The sequence below is a fragment of the Contarinia nasturtii genome, unplaced genomic scaffold (assembly GCF_009176525.2).
Source record: "Contarinia nasturtii isolate CC-2019 unplaced genomic scaffold, AAFC_CNas_1.1 Cnas_scaffold_1037, whole genome shotgun sequence".
NCBI classification, from domain to species: Eukaryota; Metazoa; Arthropoda; class Insecta; order Diptera; family Cecidomyiidae; genus Contarinia; species Contarinia nasturtii.
Window position 1 is genome coordinate 1,489,142 of NW_022198383.1, and position 19,122 is coordinate 1,508,263.

The 19,122-nt window shown below is 32.4% G+C and overlaps 3 protein-coding genes across 4 annotated transcripts; 1 reads left to right on the forward strand and 2 right to left on the reverse strand.

Moving 5' to 3' along the window:
• The first annotated feature begins 168 nt into the window (after positions 1-168).
• On the forward strand, positions 169-13,753 carry LOC116344443 (neuronal acetylcholine receptor subunit alpha-7). Of its 2 annotated transcripts, XM_031772993.1 has the most exons (19): positions 169-498; positions 3,400-3,653; positions 4,654-4,793; positions 5,099-5,143; positions 5,250-5,340; positions 5,429-5,447; positions 7,494-7,629; positions 7,740-7,860; positions 7,924-8,077; positions 8,183-8,203; positions 8,320-8,339; positions 8,425-8,472; positions 8,557-8,579; positions 8,779-8,794; positions 9,638-9,747; positions 12,121-12,245; positions 12,324-12,434; positions 12,510-12,642; positions 12,711-13,753. In XM_031772993.1, the coding sequence occupies exons 2-19, from the start codon at positions 3,566-3,568 to the stop codon at positions 12,858-12,860; spliced, it is 1,551 nt and encodes a 516-aa protein (XP_031628853.1). In that variant the 5' UTR covers positions 169-498; positions 3,400-3,565; the 3' UTR covers positions 12,861-13,753. The 2 variants fall into 2 exon arrangements, with proteins under 2 accessions (XP_031628853.1, XP_031628854.1); XM_031772994.1 differs by lacking the exon at positions 3,400-3,653 and having other exon boundaries at positions 171-498.
• A 414-nt stretch (positions 13,754-14,167) lies between these two features.
• On the reverse strand, positions 14,168-16,886 carry LOC116344453 (very-long-chain (3R)-3-hydroxyacyl-CoA dehydratase). Its single transcript, XM_031773004.1, has 5 exons — positions 16,459-16,886; positions 16,227-16,349; positions 16,038-16,160; positions 15,682-15,811; positions 14,168-15,617 (listed from the first exon to the last, which is right to left on the reverse strand). Exons 1-5 carry the CDS (start codon positions 16,546-16,548, stop codon positions 14,935-14,937), a joined length of 1,149 nt encoding a protein of 382 aa, XP_031628864.1. The 5' UTR covers positions 16,549-16,886; the 3' UTR covers positions 14,168-14,934.
• Positions 16,887-17,042: 156 nt separating this feature from the next.
• Positions 17,043-18,949, reverse strand: LOC116344452 (flap endonuclease 1). Its single transcript, XM_031773003.1, has 5 exons — positions 18,735-18,949; positions 18,264-18,667; positions 18,012-18,191; positions 17,725-17,943; positions 17,043-17,550 (listed from the first exon to the last, which is right to left on the reverse strand). Exons 1-5 carry the CDS (start codon positions 18,814-18,816, stop codon positions 17,287-17,289), a joined length of 1,149 nt encoding a protein of 382 aa, XP_031628863.1. The 5' UTR covers positions 18,817-18,949; the 3' UTR covers positions 17,043-17,286.
• Positions 18,950-19,122: the final 173 nt, after the last annotated feature.

The following is a 19,122-nucleotide window of genomic DNA, read 5'->3' on the forward strand; positions in this document are numbered from 1 at the left end:
TATGCAGCATTCGAAGCAGATAAACACAAATTTATATGGGAATGCATAACAACCCTGCGCAGTTTTGTTGGCCATATTCTCGCCAATACAGTATTTTTCTATATTTTCTGGATGCTTGCAGTGGTGCTTGAATGTTGCGACACACGACAAGAGTGGATAGCGTGCTCCATACCATACAATATGGTTCAATGAATAAAATAATGTTATTGCATTTTCAGTTAGTTGCTGACAAGCCTAGTGTGTAGACGGTGTCTGCACGGTGTGTGAGAGTGTGTGTGTGTATCGTCGAAACGAAAAAAAAAGAGTTAGTGTTAGCGCAAAGTCGCATTCACTTCACAGTGTGCCCTCAGAACAACAGAATATAAAAAAAATCATGTTATTCACTCAATTGTAATAGAACTGAATAGATACTAAGGGTTACATAATGTGTTGTTGTTATTATAACTATTATTACTATTATTATTTTTTGCATAAAACTTAAGCGTAACGCAAGCGATGGTAAGTCTTAGTCAAATATAATGCTTCTTTTGTCTTTCAATAATATCAACCGCAAAAGTGAACAAGAGAGAAAATAAAAAACACTAGATTGTTGGTCTTCGGCACGAAATCACTTATAATTATTGTTTGTTGCAAATGTTAAATTGAAAATGTTATATTTGTTTTACTTGTTAAATTTCTTCTTGATTTTTTTTCATCGAGTTAAATCCGAGACGCTCGTCTCGTTTCATAAATTCATACATTAAATTTGATTTTTATTCGAAAAATATATATTATTTAGTCGCATTTGTATTCGTATTCCATTCTTTATATCCATATTAGAAAAGCTTTGGTGTATATTCACATTTTCCATCTGCCTTTTTTTTTTGTGATGAAATCTGCTATGCAGTATTTTCTCTCGCGCGCCTCGGCACCATTTCGGTACCGTTTTTTTTCTCTTCCTTTCTATTTGTTCGTTTGTCCATTCGTGTTTCATTTTTGTGTGTTTTTCGTTTTTTTCTTCATTTCATTTTATTTGATAATATTTAGTGTAATAAAAATTACATCCTTGGATGCGAAAATCACAGTTGAAAGTTTGAAAAGATTATAAAAATATCATTTTATTTTTGTTTTCATCTTTCTGTCGTAAATTTAAAATGCTTCTTCCCTTTTCAAGCTTCAGTCTTTTTTACAGTATATATTATAATATATAGTACACAGTCGAAGTATAAGGTCTTTGGTTAAATATACCGCATTAGTCTGCCTCTCTTTCTCTTTCTTTGTTACTTCCTCTTTGCTATTAATTTTTGATAAAATATAAATAGTATTTTATTGAATAACATGAAACGAATATTCTCCGTAACGCTTCTTCTAAATACACTTTATTTGTAACACTTCATAATACTGATACATCCATATATAATAAAAAAACATATAAAAAAAGCTCTCTTAGCCTATATAGACAGTTGGTTCTTTTTTAATTTGATATGTACCAGAATGCTTCTTCTCAATCAGACAACATATTTTTAACTATGCATTACCCAAAATATAAACGTATTGATGGTATTTAACTGCAATGCTAATTAACATTATAGCTTTTCTTCGTAAAACCAATCACTTAACACTGTTACTATACCACCATATAATCATTTTAACATTAACACAATACACAACTCTCACAATCCTTACAATCACACACACACATACCTACCTATACACAAATTTTCTATTTTCATTAAAACTTTTAAACAATTAGACTGTAGTTTCGAATTATTTCAAGCATACACGTACCATTACAGCAACCATACCGTTGAGTGGTGGTGATGTTTTTGTTTATTGTTTTATATTTTGCTTTCTCTCTCTCTCTCTATCTTTCTATCTATCTCTATTTTATTTAAGCTAAAATTGCAAATTGAATTGATGTGATTTTCACTTCACTCGTTTCAGTTAATTTCATCTTTATCTTCAATACTTTTTGTGTTTCACTTTCCCCTGCATTGTAATACTCAATCAGTTTTATACATTAAGCTTAATTCTCTTTCTCTTTCTCACGCTCTCTCTCACTCTATTTCTCTTTCTATTTGTCCATTTTAATTAATTAATCAACTTAATGATCTCGCTAAATTCATTTGGTTCATTCGCAGCGAGCAATATTTGTCATAAAAAAACAAGCCGTTGTTGAAAGCATCATTCCGCAACCGCACAATTTAATGTGGATGCGCAGCTTTTAGATTGCGACACGAATTCGCTTTAAATAATTAATCACCTTCATTAGTTCGATCTTATTGCAAATCGGATTGTTTTCAGCAGCCTAACTGCTCGTTGACACCACACATTTTTCAAAAACACTTCATACGCGATAATACCTTTGAGTCGCGCGGTCACAAAATTATTTGCTATCGTAAATCGAAACATAATTTTGTTCGAATAAAGAAACACATTGTTGCATACTTACCGCACCGATTATAAAGTGATATATTCGAACGAAAAGAAAATCCCCAAGAAATAATTTCCATATCAAATTGTGTGAAAGTGAATGTTTAATAGCCATTACTTTTTTTTATCATTTCACCTGTAATAAAACATTCCGTTTCAGTTGAAACTTACAACACGTAAGTTCTGAACATATTTTACATAAATCAAAAGCTTCACCAAACTGTGATTACCACATTATGTCTCGCTTCCTTTTTTTCCGAATTGGGGTAATATGAAAGTGATTTTGCTTAAGAAATACCCGCATAATTGGTGTCTTGAACTTATTCTAATTTATTGCTTAGCCCACCGGACAACTTCGAGTTCAACGACGGGGGCGCTCTTCTGCTAAATGAATTTCAGATCAAAAGTAGAAACACTTCCGAAAGTTTCTAGTAGACACTAATTCTAAAACGTTTCCTTTCATTTTTCAACATAGATTTGTTTCCAATTTTCTATCAAATTTCTTGTTCTAAGAGGCCATCGATACGATAACAGAGGTCACAATCTAATATCTGTGTTTTTGACTGCTTCAACAAATACAATTGCATCTTATCTTTCGTATAAATAAACCCATTTTTCGTTGCATTCATACATACTTTTATAAAAATTTGTTCCATCAATTAAACAAATAAAATAATTTAAAAAAGTATCCGTATCTCTTGTTGAATTGTTGTCAATCATTATTCTGCAAATTGGATGCATTCTAAAACCGTACACACATCTTAGTAAAAATTGTAAGCATGCCGCAGCATAATAGTAGAAAAATCAATCAATCGTGTATCGAAAGGCCAAATCGACATTCACAACAATGGTTTTTATCTATGAAAAACTATCACCAATTTTTCACTTTGATCTAAATGCTCAAGGAAATGATGCCCTACAATATCATTTATTTGTTCTTTTTTATTCTTCTTTTTTTTCCATTTTGTTTTCTTTTTTTTAATCAAGAATACGAAATACATCTACTACTCCAACAACATTGTTTCAAGTACACACGCTCGTTCATAATACTTTCTACATACACCAACATAAAATAAAAAAAAAAGACAATATATAGTTACAATCCAACAACTACAACACACGAACTTCGTTCTCGGCTACACATACAAAAAAAATGCCAAAGATGTCTAAATACCACATATACAACTTTTTTCCAACACTTCCAATACTCGGATTTGGAATATTACTAACTTTTCTTGCAGGTAAATTTACACACCCGAGATAACAAAATGCAAAAAACCGAATAGAAAAGACCGTTCTCACAATATTATTTTTTCTCTTTCCATTTTACAATCTTATTTTAGAGCTAACTTTGTTTTTTTTTTATTGAAGACCTTCATTCTCCATTTTGTTCAAATAAAATGTTGATCCATTCGTTCAGCATAATTTAAGCATTCGTTTTTATGTTTTTTTTTTAAACAAAACCAGCATTTTCGGCTATCATCGTAATAATACAGTTCCATTTTGAATTGCAGTAAAAGAAAATAAATAACCATTTTTATTCAATTGAATAACACACAAAATCCGAAGAAAAAAAATACTGAATCAAATATCCAAGCATAGTTACGAGTTCGGGGGAGCTATATTATTTATCATAAAAGCAGACGCGTAAATGTTTTAAAACCAATGATACTGAACATTTTTTTTTCATCTTCAAATTTCCGGAAAACGGAAACGATTTTTTATGAAGTCGCACAGAGGTTCTTTAATGAATTTGAAGGGAAAAAGAAAATAACCGAATATTCAATCAGGAAGGGAAAAAAAGCATCAAGCAAATTCAATGCGGTACCATTCTCGATATTCACTTTGTGTATAAATGTTTGAAATCATTTAATTTGGAAGAAAGAAAGAAAAAAAAGAACGCTTCAAAAGGAAAATAAAAGATGATTGCATTTCATCTATCTGTTTGCGATTGCATGAATGTGTGCGAATGGGACTATATGTGATGCTGTGCAAACAAATATGCTGCAGATTTTCTGTTCTTTATTTTAATGAAATTTTAACATCTCGTTGTGTTTGAGTGTGCTAGTGGTGTGTGTGTGTGTGTGCGCCTCAGTGAATCAGTGAATGTATGTCCGATCATAGAATATTCATAGGTGTTTTCATTTGCACAAGCCAAAGCACTTCCACTCACATAGACGTCTGATGTGAAATATTTAAACGTAAACGTTTGCTATAAATCTTGTCTGCATATACTTGCAGGATGTGAATCTGGTTCTCATGAAAAACGACTTTTACACGCTTTACTAGACAACTATAACGTTTTAGAACGCCCCGTCGTCAATGAATCGGATCCGTTGCAATTGAGCTTTGGACTGACACTCATGCAGATTATCGATGTTGTAAGTATTGAGTCACATTTTATGCTATCTATTATAGTCTATATGTGTATATTGCACAAAGAATTAAATAATATATACACACACACAGAGGCACGCGCATATCAACACATCTGTATATGAGTGTATGGCTCACTGCAATATATATTACCCATTCCGCGAGCTTTTCGCATTAACTTGTTTGATTGGCACTCATGTTTCCGAACGTTGTTTCACATTGTTTCGTTAATTCGATTCTATAATTACCTATCAAATACTCATCACACTCATATATTGCTTATTTATATGGTATTTGATTTTCATTTCAGGACGAAAAAAATCAACTTCTCATATCAAATTTATGGCTGAAACTGGTAAACTATCTATCTCACTTAATCCAAAATCACATTTATTTAAATAAAATAAAAATTTGAGCGAGAGAAAAAAACAAAACTGGCTACACAACGAATCTATTCTTAGGAATGGAATGACATGAATTTACGATGGAATACGAGCGAATATGGGGGTGTAAAGGATTTACGAATACCACCGCATCGCCTCTGGAAGCCAGGTATATTAACTTTTTCACTATATTGACTGTAAATTGATTTTGTCATTCAATTAACTTGTGAATTTTCGAATGTGCTGCCGTTCAATAGACGTTTTAATGTACAACAGGTATTTCTTTCAATTCTATCAATAGTATTTGTGTTGAAATTGTTTTAAAAGGACTGTGACTGATGTCGATAGAAGTGGAACCATTTAAACGATTTCAAGTTCCACACTTGACTCGAGTCCTTTGACATTGGTCAAATTGCTCAAATCGTTGGATTTTAAATAAATGCCAGAACTTTCATAGCGCGCTAGATTTTTTTAGCACAGATCAGCCAATAATATTATGTTTAATGTATGCCATCCAAGTCCATTAAACTTTTTATGGAGTTTCCGAATTATTTATTTACATAAAAGTTTTTGTTATAGTCTCAACCACTTAATCGTAGTTTTCATTAGATCCAATTGATTTACAAGAAAGATAGAACCCAAATAAACCATTTGCTACCCCACACAACACGATATAGAACAGAATATTGCCGTTACAAAGTTCGAACAAAGGCGGAAAAAAAGAGAAAAAATCCATGAGAAATGTTTCGTTTTTACTTCGCAATACTGAATAAATAACAATACAGTGAAAAATGAAGAGAAGCCCCCATACCATTTTTCCTGTGAGTTAAAATGTAAACAACGATGTTTCGGTATATTTTTTTTCTCTCTCTCTCTCTCTCTTTACATACTTTTTTTGCATTCGCTTTGAAAGTTGTCCGGATGAAATGTGCAATGGAAAAGAGGAAAAGTATTCATTGTGCTTTTCTCCGTTCTTTTTTTTTCATTCTGTTTTCAGTTCCACAAAGAGCAACCAAAAGCGCGCGCGTCCATTGTATAGAAATATGTTCTTTATTGTGGCAAATAAAATTATATTGGTTGAAAAGAGTCAGAAATGGTGTTATAACCATACTTTCTTTTTTGCACCATAATAACTTTTAGCATTCAGATCAGTTTACGGCAACAATTCGCAACTCTTTAGTGATTCGAAAGAACAAGAAGATAAATGCGACATTTGCGTGACCTCTCTTGTTTTCACTTTTATGTAAATATACACCGCATTTCTTGCATTTTGTTCGGTTTCCTTTTTAGGCTAGATATTCATCACTTTTTCACTCATTTCACCATTTCACCATTTGAGATACGAGCTAACTGTCACAATGAACGAGTTGGCTTCATGTTTTATATATATATTACAAAATATAAACTTGAAGAAAATAATGCCTATATTTTTTTTTACTTTTCCCATTTTCATCTGTTGAGATTCGTAATGGATTTCTCTTCTGCTTCTTCTCTTTATTCCATCTGTGAGCGTATTGTGTGGATAATTTGAAAATTCTTTTATTTATTTTTTTCTTCATGGAATTAAAGCTACTAAGCTTTATGGCATTATAAGTCTGTATGCGATGTGCAATTTTCAAACAAAATGTACCATTTCTATATGCACTCAGTCATAAACGCACAGTTGGAAAATATATATTGTGGTGGTGGGTCATAACAAATATTCATATTACTTTACATTGTCTGCAAATGCCAGTTGCATCATCTGGTACACATTTCATCTTCATTCATATTAAATTTTGGTTTTATATTGCGAAAACTGCAATTATAGTTATTTCTCGCTATATCGTCGTCGCCGTTGCCGTCACTGCTGCTGTTAGCCGTTATTTTTGTTGTTGCGGCGTTTAGTTCTGATATGATCTTTTCAGTTCAAATGTGTTCTGTTTTTGAAATGTTCTGAATGTATGCATTTACAAAAGGCAGAGAAAAAGTTTTTTCTAAAAAAAAAAAACATTCGATCAATGGTTGGAGAGAGCTTTACTTTGGCCCAAAATTATCCGATGTAATGGGTTATGTGTATGCAATTTAATGTAGTCGGTTTTTGTTGTTAACATTTTCCACACTTAAAAGCAAAAACCCAACCATTTTATCATGTCGTTTTGATTGGCTTTTTGTTGCAATTGATGGCATATGTTTAACCATTTTATCCATAATACGCAATGGCAATAAACAAATATGCTGTTGTTGATGATATAATCTGAAACGTTCCTAATTACGATACACGTTGCAATTACACTGTGCACTCGTTATTCAATAAATATTTTGGTTTTTGTGTGCATTTAGCGCTGATGAAGGCTTTGATGGCACATACCCAACCAATGTAGTGGTACGCAATAACGGTAGTGTCGTCTATATTCCACCGGGAATATTCAAATCAACTTGCAAAATTGATATAACATGGTTTCCATTTGATGATCAGGTATGTGCGTTTGATAGTCGTGTGGTGTTTTTTTTTTGTTTTTGAATCGCTCTCTGGTGGCATTCAATTGATGATCAAACGCATTTGATATGCGCGATGCGCTTTTTCAGCGATGCGAAATGAAATTCGGCTCATGGACTTATGATGGTTTTCAATTGGACTTACAATTGCAAGATGAATCAGGCGGTGATATAAGCAGTTTTGTTACCAATGGCGAATGGGAATTGCTAGGTATGTACACAATTTGGTTATCCGAGTGTAAAAATCAATTGCAAATTTATTACATCAACATAGGAGTGCCAGGAAAACGTAATGAGATTTACTATAATTGCTGCCCAGAACCTTATATCGATATCACATTTGCGATAATTATTCGTCGAAAAACGTTGTACTATTTCTTTAACTTGATAGTGCCTTGCGTTCTAATCGCATCAATGGCTTTATTAGGGTAAGAAAACACTTGAACAAAAACCAAACAATCAATTAAACAACACATTAAACATTACTGTTAAAATGCATTAAATGATTTGCCACAATTTTACTTTTCAAATAGTTTTACACTACCGCCTGATAGGTGAGTTATAGTTGAGCTTTTTTTTATTGTTTTGATATATTTGGCATTGAACATTACAAGAATTTTAATAATGATTTTTGGCTTTTTCGCATCATCGTCCGATGTAATACTGACAGCGGGGAAAAACTTTCACTAGGTAATTGACAATTTTCTTTCGCATAAACGCTCTAACATATTCTGACGTATACTTTCTCTTTACTTCATACTCCTTTTATATAAAGGTGTAACAATCCTCCTATCCCTAACAGTCTTCCTCAATATGGTCGCAGGTATGTACATAAACTACATATAAATTCAAAGCAAAAAAATTTTTAATTTCGTTTCTTGCCATTCACTGCGGTCTATGCTAACAGAAACTATGCCTGCAACTTCAGATGTAAGTTTCTTTCACTAATTAAATATCATAAATAATAAATGTGCGCATTCACCATTGGTTGACATCAAATTTATCTATTTTATTAAACATTTGCAACCTTCAACTCTATTCATTTATGCAAATTCCTTGAGAAAATAGAAGAAAATCTCATTTTCCCTCTTTTTTGTCTTCATGTTCAAAATGCAAACATCATGAATAGGCTGTGCCATTGCTTGGTAAGTACAAACTTGTGTCGAATGAGTACGAAAATAATAATAAAAAAAAAGATTTTTTTAAAACCACATAATGGCGATAATTAACAATGACAATGTCAAAAACAACACGAAAATTTAACCCCAATAACATGACTATTGAAAGTTAAATGACAAAAAAAAGCAACAGGCAAACAAGTTGAAATTCCCATTCATCCACGACTTAGATTAATTTACCCCCATTTAATTTAGTTGTACCGAAATTGAGTGTGTACAATACAACGAAAAAAAAAAGAACGGCGGCTACTACGCGTGTGAGCTGTACGTAGCCCAAATAATCCAACATAATTTGTGTGACGTTTATTTTTCAAACCATATCGGTGATGGCAAGCTCAAAATAAAAATACAACTGACTTGCATAAATGACAGTTGGGTTTTGGTTTTTACATTTGATGGGAATTGGGCTGTTGCTAAATGTGTATATGAATTGATTGAGTTTTTGATTATGTAAAAACGAAACACAAAAGACAAAACTCAATTGCGATTCAAACACAGGCCTGTGCGCACAATTTCATGCGAAATAACCATATTGCATACATAAATAATTTCATTGAAATGAATTCGAAATATGTGTGTCATAGGCCATAGCATAAGCCATATTCTTGTCTATTTTCAAGTTAACATATTCTCGTGTTCTAAGTGAAAAAAAAAAAAAAAAAAAAAATATTGAACTTTAAATGTGTCGAATTTTCGAAATAAGTGTTGTTTACATGCAAAATAGCAATGTTGACAGGGCTCGTTTGTGTGGAATATATGAATGTATTACAGCAACAGAAAAAAAAAATCAAGTAATTCAAATCATTTCAGGTACATATTTCAATTGCATCATGTTTATGGTCGCGTCGTCAGTCGTTAGTACCATTTTAATTTTGAATTATCATCACCGCAATGCGGACACACATGAAATGTCCGACTGGGTAAATAATATTCAAAAATCTAACAAAAAAAAAACACTTAAAAACATTTTGGTTTGATTTATAAGCAAAAAGCTAAACAGCAAAAGTTTACACAATTTCTTCTTTTTATAATAATAATAATTAATTTCGATTGTATATTGTTCTCACTCACTTATTGTATACACACACTCTAACCCACACTCTCTCACTAACCTTAGCCGATATATACATATATATATTTATTAATCCGATCTCTATATCTATATATATAATAGTATTGTACTAATTGAGTTTGGTTTTCCTTTGCAAATTAAAATTTATCACCCAAAACACACTCTCACACACACAATTATATCACATTTTGAACGAATGTTTAACGCATTGAGTGATATGCATATAAACACCATAATAAGAATTTCAGTAAACACTATAAATTGCATCCGTGCATAAACGTAAACAATAATAATATATCAATATATCTTATGTATGTTTGGTTGACATTTTGCCTCATATAATGCTCATACATATTATTCGTAACACTCTTGTAACCTATTACAAATACTACTCTATATTTTTGGCCAATAATTTTCGTTTCTTTGTTGAACATGTTTTGTTTTTGTCGTGTTATTTCTTCTTTTTGTTTTTTGTCAGTGCAAATACATTTCTTTTTGATTTATATTCAGTAGTCACAGAGTTTAGTAAAACAGACGTAGCACGCATCGTACATAATATATTAATCTTGTCTATAGTTATATTTCGAGTGTATGCACAATTGCACAATGCAATGGATGGTTTTTGTATAATTCACATAAACCTAAATAAAGTTTGCCATAAACGAATTGCAAGCGATGAGAGAGTATTTTCTTTTAACTGAAAATGGTATCATAATACCCATTTTACGATTACAATTCAGTGCACGGTCTCCAAATGCACAGATTTATTGGATTTGACTTGCACACACAAATATCAAAAACGATGTGGTTGCCTTTTTTTCTCTCGCCATCTTCTCTGGGATAAATGGTGCACGTACTATATTTGCATTTTTGGTTATTGTAAAACTAATAAACCATTTTTCAATACAAACAAACAAGACTGAATCACATAAATATTATAGTGCGTTTTAATTTTAGTCAATCCGAATTCCCTCGAAAATTACAGAGAACATCAGTAATATTTCAAATCCGAAAAAAAAACATTGAGCTCACTTCAAAATATTATTTGAAGACAATTTTACCATCCAATTTTTTTTTATCTCACAAAAAGAGTGATGTTTTCTTTTCATTAATCGTAAATGTAGAGCACAAAAGCATTAAACATGAAAACGATCTATTCACGTAAAAAAAGCTTTTAATAAACAAGACATCTCTTCTGTCTGCATGAGTTTCGCGCCCTACCCATTCTCTATGACCTAAAAATTGGCAATGACATCTTTCACATAAAAACTAGAGAGTTCATGTCTTAGACAATTTATAATCACAACAAAAAAAATTCTATTTGCTTTGAGGGTTCTATCGCAATTTTATCGTTAGCATCTAATAAAATATTTGTTTGACAAACCTACAAACGCTTCTAACTGGTAATGTAATGAATAATGTGTTGATTAGTATTGCGCTCAATAGCTTTCATAAATGAATGTATTCTGATTTTTAATGCTAGATCCCTCGCTATCGCTCATTGTTTATTCCCCCGTCCCCCCGAACAACAACAACAACGAAAAAAAAGAGAAAAACAAAAGCCTGCCAAATTTGTCATATATTGAAAGCAGAACGAAAAAAATAGTACACGGTCAATTACCGTCGATTGGGATGTTGTTTCATTAATCAGACTTAAGTCTGATTTTGGTTTCAAATTTTATTCCGAATTTATTAATAAATCAGTTCTCTTTGATTGAAATAGTTTTACAGTTAAAATTCAGCTGATTCAGACAACATTGCAATATAGCTCGTTTATTGCAAAATGCGGTATTTTATTACATAATTAATTTTTCGTATTACCGTTGAACTCCATAGAAAGGTTAAAAAAAGGTTATCCGAGTCGTTTTCGCTTTCCATTTTCGTAACAATTTTTATTCGTATAATTTTTATATTCATTTTGTGTTCATCATATTTTCGTATAAAGTTTTTTTTTTTACTTGCTAAAATTCCAAACAATTCATTAATTACAGAAAAAGTTCAGAGTAATGTTATTTAATTTTTGAACAATATATTTTTTATACAAAAAAAAAATACGTAACATTTGGTTTTTCTTCTTACAAAGTTGCAGTTGAATTTGAATCGTGCACGCTAATTGAGTACTTTAGTAATAATAAAAAAAAGAAGCTTAGATTCGCTGCATCATCCATTACTTACTCAATCAATTTACATGGAACATTTGCCCTATTTTATGTTATCTCAGGTACGAGTTGTATTTTTATATTGGCTTCCATGTATTTTGCGAATGAGTCGTCCCACCCCCGAGGAAGATGAAGATAAACTCGATAAAAAAGCACAACAACTACAGAGCGTGGAACTTAAAGAACGGTAAGTGGTGTACGGGTATTTATGGTCATGATTCAATAAAATTGAAATCATCATCTTTGATTGATTCGAACTTTACAGCTCATCCAAATCATTACTGGCGAATGTACTTGACATCGATGATGATTTTAGATGCAATCACAGTTGCCCAGCATTTCTTCAACAGCCAACGTACTATCGTACTGTTTACAGGTATTGAAAAATGTGCATTTTCATTGCTTTTTTTGTGGTTTGCGTTTTTTTTACTTTCTGTCGCCGCGGATACAGGGGTGAAGCGGAAGAAAGTATTGGAACGATTGCCGATACTCGTATTAATCATCAATATCCGCAAACATGTTTTGGTTCGTCCGAATATGAATTAGCAATGATACTGAAGGAGCTGCGTTGGATCACTGATCAGGTGATAAAACGAATATTTTTTTGGAAATTCTTGTTTTTTTTATCAAATAAATTTGTCCATGAAAATAGCTGAAACAAGAGGATGCCGATAACGAAATATCACGTGATTGGAAATTTGCTGCAATGGTTGTTGATAGACTATGTCTAATTATTTTTACTCTATTTACGCTACTCGCCACTTTATTTGTATTATTCTCAGCCCCGAATTTTTTGCTATAAGCAAATTGCAATTGTTAACACAACCACATAAAATAAATGTGAAACGCACGAATTCGAATGCAACCGAAACATACTTGATATTTATAACTCTATATTAGCATTAATACATACGGAAAAACAGCAAGAGAAAAAAATAAATTATTACACACTGACACCACACAGGTTCACACTCAATCACACACAAACACACACAAATATTATTGCCATTAAATGAATACGGAATATGCTTTGTAAACATATAAAAATCGCGTGTTTTCACATTTGAATACCGAACATAGCCTAAGATAAGCTATTTAAAAAGAACTAGAAACGACTTGCTATGATGAAATTAGAAACTCAGCATTGTTTGATTACTATTAATACTACAGTTATATTAAATATAGTTGAATAGAAGTGAACTTAAAAATGAAAAAAAAAACTGGTTGAGAAATGAGGAAAATTATCGAATTTTGTAAGAAACTGTTAAAGCATGCATTTAAATTGCATTTGAACAAAAAAAAAAACAAAATGGTTCAGATTATTATTGATATATAGTTAGCAGCAATCAAAGGAATTCTTCCACACACTTGTATTTTTGCCTTCAAAATCCAACTGCATTTTTCTAATACATATTTAATGAAAATTTCACTGCATTGAAACAAACAAAAAAATTGACACTATATTGAGAATAGGTTTTCTTATTTCACCATTTAGACGAATGAGATTTGAATTTATTTTTAGTTTATTTTAAGCCCTCGACTGATATATGTCGAATGCTTAGAGTTTTACACTTGCGATAGGTCGTCGAAGCTAACGCATGCATAAAGTAATACAATCAATCAATCAATTAACCCCATTAGAAGAATATTCAATTTTTATTAAACAATAAGAAAACAAGTTATTGATTTTACATTTCTATAGAAATTGTATTTATACAGGTTAATAAAAAATGATATACCATTCGATAAATGCATTTCTTTCATTCATTTCCGAAAGTTTGCGTTCAAATTTTCAGGGAAATTTTATTTTCAAAAATCTACTCGATCGATAGTGTAAAATTTACTGAAAAACGTGAGAGTTTCGTACAAATTGAAAGAAAGCCCTTTCGCACACTAATATAAAGCTGAGTAAGTAAGCTAAGTATTTTTTGGTTGACTTTGTTTGTCTCTCAAAGGTTGACATTTTTGGACACGGATATTTGTTGCCACCTTTATAATTGCCTGTGATGCCTTTCACTCCACCTGAAAATATTTGGACCAAGAAAAACGTTCACATATAGCCCTGACTGTTTTTTTTCTTCTTCTGTGAATTTGATTCCTTTATACAAGTTTTTCGGTTTTCTTCTTTTATTGAATATTTCATTTGAAAAATGTCTTTACCACATTAATTTATTTATAAAATGTGAATATGATTTGATGCAAATATCTAACTGTCATTTGATTTTACTTCGCTAACCATGTAGCATTGATTTTGTATGGTTGATACACAATTTTAGCTGTGTGTGGAGATAGAAAGGGAGATAAATGTATTATCGAAAGATCGAAAAAAGAAACAATGTGTACGCTCATTTAGAACATTTTTCTAATCGTCAATTTGTAAATCTCAAATACATTTAAACACATTTATTATTTGCCGATTAAATATAAATATCATGCATATAGATCGATGCACACTGACAAACATTACGAGTTTTTTTAAATTGTATTTGATCGTGTATTTTGGTGTAAACCACGCACCAGCGACACGTCCTATGTTATATGGCTTTGGTGCAAATCGTGCAAAAATGAATATTAAAAGGATCCATATGGAATACGTGACTTAATATCATGAAAAAGTAAATAGCCTGATAAATATTTTCTGGAAATATTTGATTTTGAACTAAAAAACTGTGGTTTTTCTCAGGCAACGTTCGTTATAGCATGTTTTTTTTACTAAATTATGAGTAAAAGTATTGTAAAAAATGAATTTGAGATTTTGAAAGTTCTAAATAAAAGTTTTTTTTCGATCTAACATTGCATTTTCTCCCATTTTCGTTACACACCGTTACAAAATCTATATATAATGAAAATTAATAACATCTAAAATAATCATGATGTCAATCATGTTTATGATTAATGTGATGAATTTTTGGTTTTTTCAATTTTTTCTCTCTTAGTTTCGTCATGTGTTTCATCACAAAATAAAGACCTGGCAACAGTACGCAAACCATATAAAATTTCATAAAATTGACCATGTCAAAGGTGAAGTTCATTCTATTCGGCATTTCGATTGTAAAACGTTTTGTTTCCTCAAAAAGTGGTAAGCTACGCAAAAGAATGGTTCCTTCTGCAAAAACGCCCAACGGATATAACACAATCCAAATGGAGTATCTCAGCCAAGTGAGCAATGCGATATCTTTTTTAAGCAATGCAATTATATAGTATGGATATCTTATCAATTCAACCAACGACCAAACTAGAAATAACATAAATATAACTGGCATCTCTTGGAGACGATCTTCTGCGTGCACTACAGCAAACAGTACGAAATTTCGTCCGGTCACTTGAAGGAATGGAAACAGTGGCGATCCTTTTGTGTAACCAACCAGTGCATTGAGAAATTCCAAGTACTGTAGTGCCTGACTCGTTCTCATGGCCGCTCCCACTGTTTTGTAAGTTGATTTTGATACAGCGCTGAGCCCATCACGACTTGCAGTTATTAAAAGTACCAGTACGATGTAAAAAAATGCGATAAACTGGTACAAATTGTACATTATCAAGTAAATGGTCTTTCGATCAGCTAAAATAAATTGAAAGCAATGAAACTAACAGAGTGTGCTATGTCGGGGTAAAAAAAAACTAACCTCTTTGATAACCAAACTCCTCTTTAAATACCACATCATCGATTCCAGGATAGTCTGTTCGAATGTCACGATATTCTGCCTCATCATTCAAATCCATTTTGTTTCGTGATATCCACGTCTCTTCGTGTATCTAATCAAATTTAAAACAAAAATTATTCTTTGTCGATTTAACCATTATGATGCAATAGAATCATCCTGTCAACAGCTAAATTTTCGGCTACAGTGCGGTACTTGCGACAACAATATATCTCATGAAAAATCAATAACAGAGAACAATTGTTTACGTTCAATAGCAGAAAATTTATCCATCCAGCGAGTAATTTCTCGAAAACAACGAGCTAAACTCAAGTATTTACATGAATCCAATTTTGTTTCTGCGGTTGAGCTGTAAGACGAGACCACCAAATATCCGGATTTCTTTTCTTCAGAATAATTTGGAGTTTGGAGTCAACGTTTGATATAACACATGAATCGATCGACTGAAATTTTCAGATGGAATTTTATTAGCCGAAGGAATGTTACAATTTCATCATATAACTACTTACCTCTGCATCAATCGCTTCGAAAAGGTTTATTTCGAAATAATATTTGTGCGGTCCATTATCAGCTGCACCAAATCCGTATGCCTCCAACGAAATAAACCTTTCTTCCAGCTTAATGTTTGGTAACTACCAAATCATGACAATGACACAAAAAAATGTTATCAACAAATTGTTTCCATCTCAATGTTAATCCGCCATATTTAATAAATTTATCAAAAATCATCTAACAACATACCATATCATCTAATAGTAAAGCAACTATTAGCCTTATTTCGTCATCGGTTTGCGACCAATAGACTTGCGGACATTTTTTACGAATCACCATATTCAACGTTTTAAACTATTTTTCCGTTCAAGTCAATTTATTTATGTGCATATACTATGCAGAGCAATTGCAGTCTTTATTCCGTCTGTTTAGCGTATTTTCTTTACTTTGGTTTAAATTGAAAACTTCCACTTTCGCTTGTCATAATGACAATATTTTTTTTAAAGGTACAAACAGCAACACGCGACTAGGTGTGTGGTGCACATATGTTGTTTTCCGCAAACTTTTTCTCCTTATTTAGACCGATACACGGAATACTCGTTTTTTTTCTGTTATCTTTTGAAGCCACTCATATGGATTTGAACAATTTTGAATGCATATTTATGTTGTTTGTGTGAAACATTATCAAACATTTATTAAATGACATTTCGTTTGCATCGTGCAACACTCACGGTTTATGAGAAAATTGGCGCCAAATATATCATAACATTTTTTCTTTGCTTTCCCTGCTCAAAACAGCATCAATGAAAAAAATGTAAATAAAAGACATTGCATATGCTGGTTATTGACGTTTAATCATGATAAGAGTTTGACATTTATAAAAAATCACGGTCATTTCAAATTCATTTGAACCGTGACTAACGATTACGATTTATTCAAATATAATTCTAGTATCCACTATCCAGTAGTAATTTAATGTCATAAATTCATGTCAGATACACAGTATTTTCATCTTAATTTCAAATAATAATGTAAACAACGAAGACATGGTATGAAAATGAGAAATGGAACGTATTTTTACTTTGGTCCGCGTCGTGGTGTTTTGGCACCGGTTTTGGCTTTCTTGCTTGCTGAACCCTTTTGAGCTGTATCAGATTTCCGCTTATTGTTGTTTGGTGTCGATGGAAGAACCTTGAAGAAACTGTCCAAACGCCCTTGTGTCGATGTTGTGCGTGTCTTTAGAATTTTCTTGCAACCACTACGAATACGTTCTTCGTTGAATTGTCGATCACCGCAAAGGTATTTCACCAAACCTTCTTCATCGGGATCGGTCCATTTAATCTACAATTCGTAAACAATCATTTCATTGATTTATTCATTTCAAAACAATAAGTTGTGAAGTTGTTTTGAGTTAAAAATAACGAGGTATGCTATGATGATTTGAATACAAACAGTGTATTTTTGCTTAAGTTCGCATAATTTCACAATCAAATCATTTGGGACTTGGTTACTTACCTCGACTTTGTCTGCATCAATAACTTCGGGATTAATGAACAATTCACGCGCTTGCTCGTAATTCCAATCGTCTGGAACAATGTACTTGCCTTGATCGATGTTTTTAAGGACTTCCTCAATGCATTTGTGCTTTGAAATCAATTCGAATGCCTTTTTCGGGCCAATTCCACGAATGGTCTCACAATAATCGCAACCAAGTAAAATGCACAGATCAACAAACTTAAAATAAAAGTTCATCATTAAGATTATGTCGAAAGAGAGATTTCAAATCAAATAACGCTGTTTACCTGTTCACGTGTGAATTCGAGTTCTTGAAGAATTTTATCGTAGTAAAATTCTTGAACTGGCATTTTGCGTGCTTCACTGAACGTCAAATGGCGCAACAAAATATTTGTTCCAAATGTCAGAGCGTCCATATCCTCAGTTGCAGTGGCATAGACCTTTCCAGATTTCACCAAGGCAGCACACTATCGACAACGAACGAAAGAAAGAATAAGATTAATTGTATTCGAAATGCATCAACATTTTCAATTGTTTACCGTTGCTTCTGCTTCGGATGGGGCGTCAATGTACGGTACGCCCATCAATGTGAGCAATTCTTTTGCTTCGGCGTTGTGCTGTTTTGTTACTCGAACCAAGCGACGATTGAACTTTTCCATATCGGCCGCATCTCCATCTTCAGTTGCCTTATCCAGTGCTTTTTGAGCTTCTTCACGTTTTTCTGCCCGCTTTGTTAGTTCGCCCGATTTCAATTCTGGTGGCTTTCCATCAAACACATAGACCGGTTTGATTCCATTATCCAGCATTCGAATCGTACGGTAAAACATTCCCATCAAATGTGATGTCGTTTCACCATCGATCGATGTCAATTGAGCTCCTTCGGAACGTACAGCAATCAAAAATTGATACAAGCACATACTTGCATCGATTGCGATTTTTCGACCTGGAAATACAATGGATGGTTTTCATGAAATGACACGCACAATCATGAAAAACAATTGAAAACTCACCGAAATAATTTTTGATTTCATTTTCTTTGACGGACGATGGTGCTGCGTCGGCAATTGTTTTATATAGGTCCTTAATACCCATCGCGGTGTCTTCGATCGATACAAACTTTGAACAAAACAATTTAAATAATATAAATGGTCAGAGGAATGATTGAAACAGTTCGTCGTTGAAAACAAACGATGACTTATGCAGCTTGTGTCGCAAATGATACCGCCAAATATGACAGAACGACGCAAAATGTTATTCATGTTTTGGTCATGACTGACTACAGCGCCGCGATAGAAGCTGACAGCATTTTAAAAGTGAACAAAGTGATTTTTTGCTAATCATTGTTTAGTTTTATTTCAATAAATTATTGATTAGATCAAATTGTATAGAAAATAATTG